Source organism: Beta vulgaris, chromosome 1, assembly GCF_026745355.1.
Source record: "Beta vulgaris subsp. vulgaris cultivar EL10 chromosome 1, EL10.2, whole genome shotgun sequence".
Classification (NCBI taxonomy): domain Eukaryota; kingdom Viridiplantae; phylum Streptophyta; class Magnoliopsida; order Caryophyllales; family Amaranthaceae; genus Beta; species Beta vulgaris.
Window position 1 is genome coordinate 49,412,096 of NC_079202.1, and position 17,507 is coordinate 49,429,602.

General features: G+C 37.5%; 1 protein-coding gene and 1 non-coding gene across 2 annotated transcripts; one reads left to right on the forward strand and one right to left on the reverse strand.

Moving 5' to 3' along the window:
* Positions 1-8,180: 8,180 nt before the first annotated feature.
* On the reverse strand, positions 8,181-8,287 carry LOC125494531 (small nucleolar RNA R71). Its single transcript, XR_007270778.1, has one exon. It is a non-coding gene; the product is annotated as a small nucleolar RNA R71 (small nucleolar RNA).
* Positions 8,288-13,694: 5,407 nt separating this feature from the next.
* LOC104891460 (transport inhibitor response 1-like protein) lies at positions 13,695-17,305 on the forward strand. The gene is made up of 3 exons (XM_010677159.4): positions 13,695-14,872; positions 15,194-15,695; positions 15,783-17,305. The coding sequence occupies exons 1-3, from the start codon at positions 14,322-14,324 to the stop codon at positions 16,545-16,547; spliced, it is 1,818 nt and encodes a 605-aa protein (XP_010675461.1). The 5' UTR covers positions 13,695-14,321; the 3' UTR covers positions 16,548-17,305.
* Positions 17,306-17,507: the final 202 nt, after the last annotated feature.

Consider the following 17,507-nt stretch of genomic DNA (forward strand, 5'->3'; position numbering starts at 1 on the left):
AGGTGAGAGATAACATCCACCTTTTTCCCAATTTTCAGACCATGAATTTCTCTTTTTGCTTCAGCATCACGTAAAAGAGAAGACGAACCTTCAACACAAATTATAAAGAGAAAAGGGGAAAGAGGATCTCCCTGTTTAAGGCCCCGAGAAGGAGTAAAACTCCGTCAAGGTTGCCCATTAACAAGGATCGATGGAGAAAGATGCATGTTGGCTTCACACAATCAAGGATGAGATGCACATAACACAAAGAGAACACTAATTTAATCATCATTTGCTCCAAAAAATCCCATTTAACTCTTTCATAGGCTTTGCTCAAGTCAAGTTTGAACCCAAGGTAACCCTCTTTTCTTTTGAGAAAAAAGATATGTAGAATTTGGATGTACCAAATTATTACTTTTCCATTTTGAACACTACTACGGATAAAATTATACTCCCTTTGGTTTTTTTTATATGTAACATTGGACTTTTCACATTTGCCGAGGCACAACTTTGACCGATAATATCTCCAATTGTATAAAAGTAAAAATTATAAAAAAAATATATTTGGAAAGTGTATACCGCGACGAATCAAACAAGATTCCACATGACTATATTTTTTCTTATGTATAAATAACAATTAGTGGTCAAAGTGTATTGGATAAATAGTGCCCAAAGTCAATATGTTACATCTAAAAAAACGGAGGGAGTATAAGGTAGTAATTAAGATGCAAAACATATTTACTTAAACGTGTTGAGTTGTGGGGTCATGGTAACTTTTGTCGTATATGATAATCAAGATGTTAGTATATTGATGCTAAGCTGAGGAGTGACAATTGTTATACCCTCAGGCAATTAATCATGGCTTAACGAATGAATTCCTTAACGAAGTACGAGAAGTTACCAAGCAATTTTTTGCACTTCCACTAGAGAAGAAATAAAAGTATTTAAGAGAGATCAAAGACTTTGATGGATATGGAAATGATGCAGTTATTTAGCGTAATGTCCTAGTCTCTAGGTTATTTATGTTTACTTTCCACCAATGTCAAAAATAATAATTTATATCCCACTCTTAAACCCCCCCCCCCCTCCCACTTCTAAGTTGTATATAGGAATTTCTACTTACAACAAAATGGATGAAGTTACTTACCTAATGGGACCTAGGTAAGTAGAATTTTCTATAAAAAGTTTTCTTCCCATGATTAACCAAACAACTTTCATCACTTTTAGGAAATGAAATTTTATAGGAAATATTACTTCCTAGAAAATACTAATTAGTAATTTTATATGCAACCAAACGAGCCCTAAATAGGTAAAAAAAAATAAAAAAAAATTAGAGAGGGAGTATTTAATAACAATAATATCACAGTTATCACCCATAGCTTTAACGAATTTCATGCAATAATTTCATGCCAAACGGCCATGGGAGGGTGAGGAAGAAGGTACCATTAATGGATTGTTGACCATGGCTTTCTTTTCTCTTTTTCCCTTTTTGTTTCCCAAACCAAAAATCAGCAATATTTCCACACTATCACTTTTAGACGTGACTTAGTAAAATTTTGATGCAATGTTGATATTTTGTACTTTAGTGAATTAACAACTACATTAGCCTTCTTGTTTAACTCATCGTAAATTATAAATTATCGTCATAATTTAAGTTGGTAAACTTTTATGTTAAAAATTCTATAATCATTTTATCATACGTTGCTTAATTAGTGAAACGAATAAAATATGTTCTAACTACATTATTATGTCAATTATTCACTTAAATATGTTTAAGATTTTTAGGATATTACACTTGGTATCCGCTTAATCTCAATTTTGAACAAAGCTTTCTTAATGAAAAAGTGTGGCAGATTCATTCGCGTCCAAACTCATTAATCTCCAAAGTCTGTAATGCAATTAAACTTATGGCTCTTTCTACTGGTGTTTATGTTAGAAAAACCGGTGTTACTAGATCTTGGGGGTTTTCATGGCTTACAACGTGCAGAAAAATTGTCCCTCCAAGGTGCAGCTTGGAAACTGGGTAATGATAATAAGCTCCGTTCTTTCTATAGAAACCGGGGTAATGATAATAAGCTTCGTCAAATTCAAGTTTCCAAATTTAAGGATTTCATTGATGTTAATGATCGTATTCGAGCACTCGAATGTGCAAAAAATTCTGGCTATGAAAATCCCAGTAGAGGAACGAGATGATTTTATGAACTAAAAGTACCATCCGGATGGTAAATTTACAACCAAGTCAGCGTATGCTTTTCTTTTGAGTCCTTCTCTAATTGGTCTTTCTCCTCACTTTCAATTGGTTCCAAATAAGATTTCCAAAGTGCTGTGGCATCTACCTATCTTTCCAAAATGGAAATTTTTTCTATGGAAATTACTTTAGTGAAACTATTGGGTCAGACCGTCTTACCCAATGTATTTGGTCGGACGGGCTGAGCCCACAAGTTTCACGAACGTGCGACCCTCGCAACTACGTTTTCAAATATTAGTAAAAAGCACAGGTAAAGAAGAAGAAGACATTGTTAGATTACGAGACATGAAACTCAATGATGTGAGGTATATTAAATCAAGAATATGTCATTTCTGAATTTTCTCCAAGCAATTAGAGATAGAAAGAGAATTCAGAGGAGGAGAGAGAGAGTAAAGAAAAGAGAAGATAACCTGGATGTAGATAAATACGGCAGTAGCAACAAAGAGAAGCCATCTGTAATCACATGAATATCTCGACATTTTTACACTCGTAATTAAGAAATCGAAGATGGAATTATTAAAGCTTGTTTATCAAGTTTTAACGTAGATGAAGTTTTTGATCTATGATTATGAGTTTTGGAGTTTCATGTTCAAGATTTTTGCGGCAAAGGAGTGGTGAGAGAGAGAGTTTTGGAGAGAGAAAATGCGGCCATGTCGCCGCCATTAGTATTGGCGTTCGAAAAATCAGCAGAGGTTAGTGTTTTTCAGTTGGACTTTGTTTTCTTTCAGTTAGACTTTGTTTTCTTTCAGTTGGACTTTGTTTTGTTTCAGTTGGACTTTGTGTTTCTTTCAGTTGGACTTTGTTTTGTTTCAGTTGGACTTTGTATTTTTTCAGTTGGACTACCTGAAAAAGAATGAAGACTACCTGAAAAAGAATGAAGACTACCTGAAAAAGAATAAAGACCAACTGACCCAAAGTAAGTCTAACTGAAGTACAAAAACCAACTGAAAAAAAAAGAAGACTAACTGAAAACAAAATGAAGACTACCTGAAAAAAAATGAAGACTACCTGAAAAAAAATTAAGACTACCTGAAAAAAAATTAAGACTAACTGAAAAAAAATTGGAACCACCTGAAAGTCGTCCGACCAAAGATTATGGTCGGACGAGTCCGACACAATACGTTCTCATTACTTTATGATCGCTTGGCTACAAAAGAGCAACTGGCCAAGAGAGGTATTGACATAGCTCAAAAATGTGATCTTTGTCATCAACATATTGAGACCTCTTAGCATATGTTTCGAGAATGCAATATTTTGCAACAAGTTTGGCTTTCCCTTCAACTCACTATTCAAACTCATATAATTTAATGTCTTGCTCTACTTGGATTATTACACATATCCTGTTGTTCACTAGCGAGGATGGTCTTGATAGCCCTCGTGCTCTAACGTTTGTATAGGCTTTATGGAGCATTTGGTTGCATAGGAATAACATGCTTTTCATGAATGAAGCTATTGGTCCTTACATAGCTATTCATCAAATCAATATCCTACAACAACAACATGACTCTCTTAGAAATTTTCCTCCTTCCAATGTCTCCGGTTCCTTTCATCCACCTGAAAGAACTATGGATCTTCCTCTGGGTTTCTTTGCGGTTCACATGGGTCAGTATAAAACAGGCTATGGTAAAAAGGTCATCCAAACTGATGCTGCGTGGAACAGGAACACAAATGTGTCGGGTTTTGCGTGGGTTACTCAGGGTGAGTCTTCTGCTCAATTTTGTGGCGGAGCTTCCTATGGCCTAGCCTCTTATCCTCTCCATGTAGAGGATCAATCCCTTCACCAATCGATGATATGGCACTTCAACATAATTTTCAATGTCCAACTTTCCATACTGATTGCTCCAACCTGATCTTAGCTCTACAAGACGTTGAGAAGGCTCATGTTTTGGTGTTTTGGACTATACGTCGTTGGATTAGGTTACTTGCAAAAAAAATTCAATGGTGTTTTCTTGTCAAGGTGAATCGTCAATAAGTTCCTCTTGCACTCATCTGGGTAATTATGTGTGCACGAACTAGTTCACGATTCAACTGTCCTAGTCTGTAGGTTATTATGTTTACTTTCCACTAATGTAAAAAAAAAAAAATTTATATCCCACTCTTAAACCCCCCTCCCTTCTTAAGTTGTACTTCATAGGAATTTCTACTTACAACAAAATGGATGAAGTTACTTACCTAATGGGACCTAGGTAAGTAGAATTTTCTATGAAAAGTTTTTCTTCCCATGATTAACCAAACAACTTTCACCACTTTTAGGAAATGAAATTTTATAGGAAATATTACTTCCTAGAAAATACTAATTAGTAATTTTATATGCAACCAAACGAGCCCTAAGTAGGTAAAATAAATAAAAAATAGAGAGGGAGTATTTAATAACAATAATATCCCAGTTATCACCCATCGCTTTCACAAATTTCATGCAATAATTTCCTAATCACTCACTATGCTTTAAAATAATTACTCGTCACAATAAACTAGTTTATTCCAAGATAGTCATGTATTTGAAAATTTTAACAATATTTCACATAACTTTTTCCAAAAAAATTATTACAACAATAAAATTTAGGCCGAAATCTTGGGTATCTATTCTTTGATAATATAGTTTGAAAAAATCTTGGAGTATACCTATTTAACTTTTAAATGTAGAATTTATATTAAAAAGTTGACCTTTTAGAAAAAAAAAAAAAGCCCGACACATTGAAAATATGCTTCCATCGAAGTAGAGGCACCTCAAGGTGCATTCTCCGCCTGAACATGTATCTATGTGGACTTGTGGAGGCTTGGTTATCGTGTGTTGCACCTTTTTTTGATGGATAAGTTTTTCGTTACCATGCGTGGAGTGGTATATTCGCCGGTGTTATTAGGAGTTATGTGCAACATGTTTTCAACGGTGGTGGGTGTTGGTTGCAACTTCCGATGAGATACGATAAACTGGTGTGTGTGTAATAGTGGTAGTGGTAGTGGTAGTGGTAGTGGTAGTGGTAGTGGTTGATGGTTGAAGAAAAAGTGAGGAGTTTATGATGGAAAAATGGCAAGTGGAAGGATGAGATAAGGTGAAAAAGTAGAAGAAGAGCAAGAGGTCAGTTGGTTCAAGATATGAAACGAAAAAAAGGAATGGACACGAGTAGAGGACGAGATTGGGAATAAAAATAGTTACCTCTATTGAGTGTTTGGTTTAAGTCAAGGAATAAAAATATGATAACCATTACCACCAAGTAATTGATTTTGTTGCTTAAGGGGGAGGCCAGGGATGTAACGAATTGGAAGGAATATATTACCATCAAGTAATTGTACAGGATTGATGAGAGATTGAACTAAACAAGAATAAACGAAATCGGTAATTGATTCCATTTCTTGAAATCCAAAAACTGTAAACCAAACGGAAGCTAAGTGTTAGAAACCTAACATAGTAACAAGATAATATAAACGTAAAATATATCTAAAATCATTGAGAAGAAAATTTCATATATATTCTCTATTAGTAAGTAAAGCAAATGCAAAAGTAAGGCAATGGTAAAATCAAAACGATATTTAGCTAAAGAACACCAATCATTCTCTATCGGTATTCAAAAATCTCATTCTCATAATCCATATTTCAAGGAGTCAGGCTATTTAGAAAATTGTTCTTTACATGATAAAAAAAAAAGTAATTTCATAATTTGTATAATGTATATTGACTTATCCATTACCAATTCTCATCCCGTCTCTTGTCTTCATACAGAACAAATTTTCGAAGTAACTTTTTTTTCTCTTCCATATACCAACAACTTAATCCTATAGGTGATCATTGATATGTCACATATATATATAGCATTTAGATGCATTTTGATTGCATTTAGAACTTTTGAGCATTTAGGTGCATAATGGAATGAATTACGTAAGTTGTCTCTACTACTCCCGCTTTGCGTGTTTTGTTCATTTTCAGGTTACTTTGATGCAACTTGATTATGTTTACCTAAGATCAAGCTTATCAATCATTGAAGATGAAGATATATTGCTCAAGGATCACAATGCATCCATTCGGGACAATTTCGAGTTAGAATGAAGCAAATAGTTGGTGAAAGAAGTGTCAAAACTGACACCTGTTCACTATTTTGGCCATAACTTTTGATATAAAATTGATAATCAAGAAATTCCAATTGGGTTGGAAACTAGACTTCAAGGGCTTTCCAATGATAGGTCACACGTCCCAATCCAACATCTGGTTCGAGAGATACAGCCTTCACAAGTTGACGCAAAATCACTGTTTCTCCGCCCGGTCGACCGGGCGGTTTTGCCCGACCGGGCGAAATCAATTTTTCACTAAAATGCAAGGAATGTTAGCCCGGTCAACCGGGCGAGAAAAAATCCAAAATCGCTTGCGCGCCCGACCGGGCGGATTTGCTTTTTTGTCATAAATTTCTGATCACCGTCGCCCGACCGGGCGGATTTCGCCCGGTCGACCGGGCGGACTCTCAGGACGCGATTTTTCGGGTTTTTTTAGCCGGTTTTGTAATTAGTATAAATAGGTTTTTAGTATTTTCGTAACCTATCTTATTTTCTACGTTTTTTAGAGAAAACACTTAGTTTATTCTCTCTATTTTGTTGAACTTTTACATTGGAAGATTATATAGATCGTCGATTTCCTTTTCATCGTTCTTCAATCATTTGGTATTCTTCTCTACTTAGTTTAATTTCATGAATTCTTTTACTTTGATTATGTTTATTGCTTTCAATATCATCATGATGAGTAGTCTATTTCTAGGGTTTAGAGAGGGAAGCCATGTTTATACCTTTTTATTGTGTTTGATGTTCTTCAATAATTGGATTGAATTAGAATAATTCCTATTGATTTGTTATACTTGTTTAATTCATGTAATTGCGCAATATCATGAGTTATGTTTAGCTAATAAGAATTAGAATCGAAAGATCATATTCATTAGAGGCTTGTTACAATAGGTAGATTTGATTATGTTGAGCGACCGTACTGGCATATGTTAATCTAGGAGTTGTTAATGCCTGACCAAGGATTAGCGAAATACTTCATTTATTGAACCTCAATCCAAGTGTTGTTGAACTATATTATATTGATTAAACTGGTATAAGCATGGTGGACCGATCGATTGCCCTAGGCTTTTAATTATTTGATAAATTCCCATTTTTCTGCGTTCTAGTTTATCTAGTTTAGTTATTAATTACTCAATCATTTCCTCTCTGGAAGTAGTTAGATAATTGAACATAAATCTTAGAACTCCTCTCCCTGTGGATCGACCCGTATTTGCCAGTTTCTGCTAAACAGACACCGTGCACTTGCGGTATATTTTAAAACAATCAAGTTTTTGGCGCCGTTGCCGGGGAGACGGCTAGTTTCTATAGCTTTCTGATTAATTATTTGACTATTTCTGCTGTCTCATTGGAACTTCAAGTTCCAATTGAGGCCATCTCACTGCACATTTTTCTTTGTTTCTTTTATGCCCAGGTCTAAAAGAACAGGTTCTCCAGTTCAGACTGATCCTGATCTTGAGAAAACCATCCGGCAGCTCAAGAAGACACAAAAGAAGAAAAAGCAGTCTGCTAATCAGAAAAAGCCACGGAAGAACCAACTGAACCAATTATGCCTCCTAAGTCGCTGAAATCTTATGGGGTACCTTCTCCTGGCAATGTTCCCACAGGCCCTACTATGCCTGATATACAAGCAGTCAACTTCGAAATCAAGCCTGGCCTCATCAACATGATCCAGCAGAATCAGTTTGGTGGCCATCCATCTGAAGACCCTGCAAATCATTTACAACGGTTTCAACAGCTTTGTCGTACCGTTAAGCACCAAGGGGTCACTCCTGATCAGTTGAAGGTCATGGTCTTTGAATTTTCACTAAAGGACAAGGCACAGAAGTGGCTGAATGATGTTAATGAAACTGAGTGGAGTGCTATATCTGAAGCATTCCTGAAAGAGTACTACCCTCCCACCAAAACTGCAGAAATAAGACACAAGCTTGCCACCTTCCAACAAGAACCCGATGAAACACTGAAGGAAGCATGGAATAGATTCAAGGATCTGCAGAGAGAATGCCCACACCACAATCTGGATAAGTGGTTCATCACCCAAGCATTCTACAATGGTCTACAACCCCATATCAAGAGTACAGTTGATTCATCTGCAGGGGGAGTCTTCTTAGATAAGGAGGTGGATGAAGGGTATAATTTTCTGGCCAACTTAGCAGAGAATGATCATAGTTCTTCCAGGACTATTACAAAGAAAAAGTTGGATGTTGATGCATATGCCTTGTTGTCTTCACAAGTAGCCCAGTTGAGCATGAAGATGGACTCACTGAAATCTTTGCAGTCTAGTATTCCTCCTATGAGTATTAATGCAATGTCTTCCATGGCTCCTATTACTTCTTCCTTTTGTGAAGTGTGTGGTGTTCAAGGCCACTTTGGTCATGATTGTTGCTACAATCAACCTGATCCGAATCAAATGGCGCATGCAAATGTTTTTCAGCAAAGACCTCCACACAACCCATACTCTAACACACACAACCCAGGTTGGAGAGAACATCCTAATTTTTCCTACAAGAACAACAATGTTCAAAATCCTCAACCTCCACCACAATCTTCCTACCAACCACCACATCAAAACCACCACAACATGCTGCTAGACAACCATATTATCAAGGGGCTCCTCAAAACCCCCCTCCTGGTTTCAATAGGCCTTCACCCCAAGGCTATCAGCAGCAAACTCCTCATAATACCAGCTCTCAAGAGCCTACTATGTCTGATCTAATGAAAATGATGGTTTCTATGCAGAAAAATCATGAGGAGAGCATCAAGGAGCTGAAGAACACCACCAAGCATTTGGAGACTCAACTTGCTCAGGTGGCGGAAAATAATGCACAGAGGCAACCAGGTCATCTGCCGGGACAACCCATCCCAAAGGAGACTGTCAATGCCGTTACACTTCGTAGCGGCACTGTTTATGATGCTCCTCCCATGCCCATTGATGATGATGCTCCTAGCAAGGAGAAAGAGTGGTAGAGGAAGAAGCGGAGAAGAGTTCGATGTCTGAGGTCGAACTAGCTAAGGAAGATCAGACAGGAAAGCGGAGGGAAAAGGTTTCTGAAACGCCTATTACACCAAGGCTACCTTTTCCCCATAGGATGCAGAAGTCGAAGGTCGATCAACAACTTGGTAAGTTCTTGACTATGGTCAAGAACCTTGAGGTAACAATTCCTTTTACTGAACTACTTATTTCTCAAGTGCCTGTTTATGCTAAGTTTTTGAAAGACATGATTACTAAAAAGAAAGACTTTGGTGGGGTAGATCGAGTCGCTCTAACTGAAGAGTGTAGTGCTGTTTTACAAAATAGAACCCACCTAAGTTGAAGGATCCTGGTAGTTTTTCCATCCCTTGCCATGTAGGTGCGTTATTTATAGATAAGGCATTGTGTGATTTAGGTGCTTCTGTGTCTGTCATGCCTTTATCTGTTTATAAGAAACTGAATATGGGAGCACTTAAGTGCACTCAAATTACTTTGCAAATGGCCGATCGTTCTATAAAATACCCTCTAGGTGTTTTAGAAGACGTCCCTGTTAGGGTGGGAAAGTTTTATATTCCTGTTGATTTTGTGGTGCTTGATATGGAGGAGGATGCCCAAATTCCTATTATTCTTGGTAGGCCGTTTTTGTGTACAGCTGGTGCTGTTATAGATGTCAAGTCTGGGTCTTTAACTTTGAGTGTTGGTGATGATAATGTCACTTTTAAACTAACCAATGCTGTTAAGTCTCCTATGCTTGAGCAAAATTGCTGCAGGAGGAAAATGTTTGATGAGGGGGGGACTCATTGCCAAGCCCCTCCGATTTGAGATTGAGGAGGTAATATGGTCGTGCGGGACCTTTATAAACCAGCGCTAAGCGGGAGGCAACCCGTAGTTTTTTTCTCTTATCTTTTTTTTCTTTTATTTTTTTCATTTTTTCCCTTTTAGAGAGTGAGAGAGGCAGGAGCGTACTAACGTTAATTTTTCCTCTAAGCATAGTCCTATAGTTCATCTTGCGGCACTGAGGACATTGCCACGTTCAGCTTGGGGGAGGATTTTTGTATGTATTTTCTCTCTTTTACTACCTTTTAGTGTAGATTTTTTGCTTTCTTAGGCCAGATTTATTTGCTTTCAGAAAAAAAAAAAAAAAATATTGCTGAAAAAATAAAAAAATACGATTTGACTGGATTGGTGTGATTGCTTCCCTGTGCCCCATGATGTTCTTTGAAAGTATATTTGGGCTCTTTATCTGGATAGTTGGGCACTTGAGATTGTGATGCTGGAATGTGAACTCTAAATGCCTTGACCCTCAATGAGTTTTGATAATAAAGCGCTTATCTTGACTGCATACTTGAATTGGTTAGACTGTGAGGATTCATTCTTGCCAATGGATTCATTTCTATATCCATTCTGTTTTCTTGTGTGTTAGTTCCTCATTAGCTGACTGATCTTGACTTTGACATCGTACGCATTGATATCTGATGACTTGTGGCAATTGTTGTGATAGAGGCGTTCTTTTGTCTGCTTTTTGAGCCTTAAAGTAATTTTTGTGATATACTTTTACCTCCTTAGCCCCGCTGAGCCTAATGACTATTTCAGGTTACTAAACCTCATTACATGCCCATGGCCCTTATTTTGATATTAATCCCAAGCCTAGCTTGGGGGAGCATATGTTTGAGTTAGTATCTGAGATAGTTTTTATGAGTTACTTTGGATGGAGATGATTGTATTAAGGTACAAAAGCTGAGAAAAAGAAAAGAATGAGCAAAATGAAATACATGTGATTATGGGATTGGAAAAAAATGCAAAGAGAAAGAAAAAGAAAGATTGAAAAAGAAGAAACGAACAAAAAGTCAAAAATTCTTTCTTTTACAAGTGCTTGCAAAGAAAAAAAATTCATCACACTGCTTCAAGGATGAGTTTATTGAAATTTTTTGATTTATAGAATTGGGACACTGTTATTGGCTATATTCAGGTTGATACTTCTAGTAACTTGTGCTCCCCTATTCTTGGTTTTTCCACCACATTTCCCATACATAATCCATACCCATACCTAAGCCCTTACAACCCTGAAAAAGTCCTCTTGAGCTTGCGCTTACATTGTCTATCGATTGATGTGGTCAGTTTGTCAAGGTTAAAGAGTACGTTCGCTACTTGAGTCGACATGATTAGGTGAGTGCATTATCACCTTTCTAAACACATGAGAGTGTGAGTGGGAAGGGTTATTATGGTTGGGATGGTGAGTGATCGGGCACATCTTTTTGCCTGCCACAAAAATGTCGAGAGGAGTGACACCCCAGTGAGTGCCTTTTCGAGATTTGTATGTCATATAAGGCAGCGCATTTGATTGCTTATTTGGGCGATTGGTAAATAGAGTAATCTGAACAGTTGAACTTGAATTGTGCCTGCTTGAATGATTTATGAGCTTTACAAAAGATTTTATCTCTGTTTTCATATATAAAGGGGTAAGCAATCATATTCATGTTCATGTCTTATTTGCTTGAGGACAAGCAAAGGTTTAACTTGGGGGAGTTTGATATGTCACATATATATATAGTTTTAGATGCATTTTGATTGCATTTAGAACTCCTTTTAGAGCATTTAGGTGCATAATGGAATGAATTACGTAAGTTGTGCTCTACTACTCCCCGTTTGCGTGTTTTGATCATTTTCAGGTTACTTTGATGCAAATTGATTATGATTACCTAAGATCAAGCCTATTAATCATTGAAGATGAAGATATATTGCACAAGGATCACAATGCATCATTTCGGGACAATTTCGAGTTAGAATGAAGCAAAGAGTTGGTGAAAGAAGTGTCAAAACTGACACCTGTTCACTATTTTGGCCATAACTTTTGATATACAATTGATAATCAAGAAATTCCAGTTGGGTTGGAAACTAGACTTCAAGGGCTTTCCAATGATAGGTCACACGCCCAAACCGACATCTGGTTTGAGAGATACAGCCTTCACAAGTTGACGCAAAATCACTGTTTCTCCCGCGGTCGACCGGGCGGTTTTGCCCGACCGGGCGAAATCAATTTTTCACCAAAATGCAAGGAATGTTAGCCCGGTCAACCGGGCGAGAAAAATCCAAAATCGCTTGCGCGCCGGATCGCGGGGCGGATTTGCTTTTTTGTCGTAATTTGATCACCGTCGCCCGACCGGGCGGATTTCGCCCGGTCGACCGGCGGACTCTCAGGACGCGTTTTTCGGGTTTTTTAGCCGGTTTTGTAATAGTATAAATAGGTTTTTAGTATTTTCGTTAACTCTATCTTATTTTCTACGTTTTTTAGGCAAAACACTTAGTTTATTCTCTCTATTTTGTTGAACTTTTACATTGGAAGATTATATAGATCGTCGATTTCCTTTTCATCGTTCTTCAATCATTTGGTATTCTTCTCTACTTAGTTTAATTTCATGAATTCTTTTACTTTGATTATGTTTATTGCTTTCAATATCATCATGAGTGAGTAGTCTATTTCTAGGGTTTAGAGAGGGAAGCCATGTTTATACCTTTTTTATTGTAGTTTGATGTTCTTCAATAATTGGATTGAATTAGAATAATTCCTATTGATTTGTTATACTTGTTTAATTCATGTAATTGCGCAATATCATGAGTTATGTTTAGCTAATAAGAATTAGAATCGAAAGATCATATTCATTAGAGGCTTGTTACAATAGGTAGATTTGATTATGTTGAGCGACCGTACTGGCATATGTTAATCTAGGAGTTGTTAATGCCTGACCAAGGATTAGGAAATACTTCATTTATTGAACCTCAATCCAAGTGTTGTTGAACTATATTATATTGATTAAACTGGTATAAGCATGGTGGACCGATCGATTGCCCTAGGCTTTTAATTATTTGATAAATTCCCATTTTTCTCGCGTTCTAGTTTACTAGTTTAGTTATTAATTACTCAATCATTTCCTCTCTGGAAGTAGTTAGATAATTGAACATAAATCTGTAGAACTCCTCTCCCTGTGGATCGACCCGTATTTGCCAGTTTCTGCTAAACAGACACCGTGCACTTGCGGTATATTTTAAAACACATCAATCATGGGCCGGACCGGGATCGGACCGGACCACGTCCAAAAAATTTTGTCCATTGGTCGGGCCGGTTTGGGCCAAACTTTTGTGCCCAAAGCCCGCTATTTCGGGCCATAATTAGCAGGCTTTTCGGTCTAAAATCGAGCCGGTCAAAAAATAGACTAAAAAGTTATTTTTTGCTCGCCAAAGCAAAAAAAAAGCCGAGCCGGGCTGGATCGGGTCGGGCCCAACCACGGGTCAAAAAATTTATGCCTATAACTCGCTCAAAAATCGGGCCGAGCCGAACTAAAATGATCAGGTCTACATAATCCAAACAAGTAAACAACTACCAAGTCTCTCCACTCAAAAACTCCCCAAGTAAACTTCAAATCCGATAAAGCACCATGAATAGGCAATTGCCGACTTTAACCTTTTTCCACTAATTGAGATCTAATTGAGGTTTTATTAATTTGTAACTTTACTTATTTGACTTATAAAACAAAACGACGAGTACGATAGAGATTTCACAAAACTCCCCCTAACTACATAAAGTGGAAAGTGGTCAACTCACACAAGTGACACTCACTCACACAACCACTTCAATTGAAAATGAAAGCATAACAAAATAAATAAACTAATTATTTCCCCCCAAATAAATATAAAAAAAAAAACCTAAAAAGACAAACTCCCCTAATTATTTCTTATATAAAATAAAATAAAGACCCCCAAATAATGGAGGAGTAGTAGAAATATGAACAAGAGGAAGATGGTTGTTCTTTAGAGCTGGAGTTTTAAGACAAAAAAAAAAAAAAAAACCACCAATCAATGGAGAATCCCAATGTACTCCACACCACCACCACCACACACAAATTAAAAAAAAAAAACAAAATAAATATAGTATTAGACTATTAGTAGTAGTAGAAACCACACTCACTCATTTCCATCCCACCATTTTCTCTCTTCTAAAACCCTAACTTTTTTATTTTTTGTTTTTGTTTACTTCTCTGTTATACTTTTAACTGAATCTTTTCATCTCTCTCTTCTATCCGGAAGATGAGAGAGATTAACAGGCCCGACGATTCTACGATCGGGCCTGTTGCCGGGCTCGGCGGAGTGTCTTCATCATCTTCATGTTGCTACACTCCGCCATGTCCGGATCAGGTACTGGAGAATGTTCTAGAGAATGTTCTTCACTTCCTGACTTGTCGCCGTGACAGAAACGCGGCTTCGCTTGTTTGTAAGGCTTGGTATCGGGCTGAAGCGCTTACTCGATCTGACCTGTTCATCGGAAACTGTTACGCTGTGAGTCTTGCGCGTGCTACTAATAGGTTTAAGAGGGTTAAATCTGTTGTGATTAAGGGTAAGCCTAGGTTTGCTGATTTTGGGCTTACTCCACCTAATTGGGGAGCTAATTCAACTCGTTGGATTTCTGGGTTAGCTGAATCTTATCCTTGGCTTGAGAAGATTCATTTGAAGCGTATGTCAGTTACTGATTATGATCTTGAGATTGTTTCTAAATCTTTTCCTTTTTTAAAAGAGCTTACTCTTGTTTGTTGTGAGGCTTTTGGGACTAGTGGTCTTGCTCTTCTTGCTGCAAATTGCAGGTTTGTTTTCTATTCAAGTTTTTTTTTGCAATTGGTGAAATTTTGAAATCTGGGTAGTGTTTAGTTTTTTTTATTCTAATGTCTATTTTTGTGGGTGTGATTGGATATGTGGGAAAAATGGATCTAGATCTGAAAATGGAAAGTGGAGCTGATTAATTAGTTGCTTTATTTGGTTAATTAACTAAATGAGTTGGAAAACGATAGAAAAGTGTAGTTGAAGTTAGTAGAGATTTTATTGTTGTTGTTGTTGTTTGTTGTTTGTTGTTTGTTGTTGATGATGGTTAAGTTGTCCGTTTTTTTGTTTTTGTTGTTTTTATTCAGACAATTGAGAGTGCTGGATCTATTTGAGGATGATGTGAATGATGATGAAGAGGATTGGATATCTTGTTTTCCTGAGAATGGGACTTGTCTTGAATCGCTTAGCTTCGAATGTATTGATTTCCCGGTTAATTTTAGTGCGTTGGAGAAGCTCTTAGCGAGATCCCCGAACTTTAAGAAGCTTAGGGTGAATCGTTTCGTGTCGATTGACCAATTGCATAGGTTGATGGTTCGAGCTCCGCAGCTAACCCATTTAGGAACTGGCTCTTTTAGTCCTCCCGAAGTTTGGCAACCGTTTGAGCAAGACTTGGATTATCGAGCTGCTTTTGTTGCTTGTAAATCTCTTGTGTGTTTATCAGGTTTTAGAGAGATCGCACCGATGTTCCTGCCTTCCATATCCCCTGCGTGTGCTAACCTCACTTCACTGAACTTTAGCTTTGCTAATATAAATGCTGAGGAATTGAGATCAGTAATTTGCCATTGCCACAATCTCCAGACTTTTTGGGTAGGTGTCCTAGCTTTGTGTTTTCAATTGATATATGTAGTAAATAGTTAGAATTTTGTTTTATGAGTCATATTCTGCCCCTTGTAGGTGTTAGATACCATTCGGGACGAAGGGCTTCAAGCTGTTTCTTCAACTTGCAAAGATCTACGCGAGCTTCGTGTTTTCCCACTTGATGCTCGGGAAGACAGTGAGGGATTTGTGTCTGAAGTCGGTTTGCTTGCTATTTCTGAAGGGTGTAGGAAATTGCGATCCATATTATATTTTTGCCAGAGGATGACAAATGCTGCTGTAATTGCAATGTCAAAGAATTGTCCAGATCTTGTAGTGTTTCGACTTTGTATTATGGGCCGACACCGCCCTGACCACATCACCAATGAGCCAATGGATGAAGGGTTTGGAGCCATTGTCATGAACTGCAAGAAGCTCACTCGTCTTGCAGTTTCTGGGCTATTAACTGATAAGGCGTTTGAGTACATCGGGCAATATGGTAAACTGGTGCGCACCCTGTCAGTCGCTTTTGCTGGGGATACAGACATGGCATTGAAGTATGTTCTCGAGGGCTGCCCGAAATTGCTTAAACTTGAGGTTCGGGATTGTCCATGTGGTGATTCAGTGTTACGTGCTGGTTTAAACCACTTCTACAACATGAGATTCCTTTGGATGTCTGCTTGTAGGTTGACTCTTCCTGCTTGTAGACAGATTGCCAGAGAAATGCCTCATTTAGTGGTTGAAGCATTTACTGGTGGGATAGAACCTGTTGATGACAAGGATGAATTTGTTGATACGGTATATTTGTACCGATCTCTTGACGGGCCAAGAACGGATGCACCAGAACATGTGAGGATTTTGTAGGTTGGAAGTCGGAGGGTGATAACATGTTTCCATTGCTCTGACTCGTTCGTAATTAGAGAATGATTTTCCGCCCTTCTCGATGGTACACATGTAGTCATATGCAGCCCGGCGTTTGGAGCCTTTATGAATAGACGAGTACTCCTCCATGTATGATTCGGAGCTGTTGGGGTTGCATACGGAAAGTTATCAAAGGAGGGCGATTGGAACTCCTCAGTGCATAAGAGAATGGTCAATCAAGACAATAAGTATTATGGAGGTATTGCACCATTCGTGGTTGTTATACTCCTTTTTTCTCTTTTTCTTTTTTTACTTCCATTTTTTTCTTTTTCACATTTTCCCATGTTTTATTACCTCTTTGTGCATTTATTTCTACTACTAGAGATGGAAGATTGGAATTGGGGGAAGGATTATGAAGCTTATGAGTAGTATCATTTTTTTATATGATATGAATTCATAAGATCGGGTTCGATTATTGTATGTCAAAGATGCTCGGATCGGATTTCGATTGAATTGTTGATTTTTGGTTCAACCATAGCTTAGCTGCAGATAATACCAGGAAACTACAAGTCTCATTACAGAAGATGGATCATACTATATATCTTTCTTTCCCAATTACATATGCTCAAGAGAAACTGAATGGTTTATCAAATGTGTTTGATTGTAGTCTAGCACCTGACTTTTTATAAAATTTATTATGTTGTTAAATTTTAGCTTTGTTGAGATGAGTAATAAATGTTTATGAGAAGTATTCATGGGGATGGGCCAGAATTTAATATTGTGGGAGCCTCAGAGTCTGGGTTTGCCTTTTTCATTAGATGTAAAATCATCAATTCTGATTGCTGAGGCCCATTAATTGATGCTCAGAAAGTGTTGTTCAAGTACATGCTGTTGGCCCCTCTTCCATCTTCTCTCCAGTATTCATCTATTTTTTTTTAATCCTTCTTTTTACTATTGGATGTT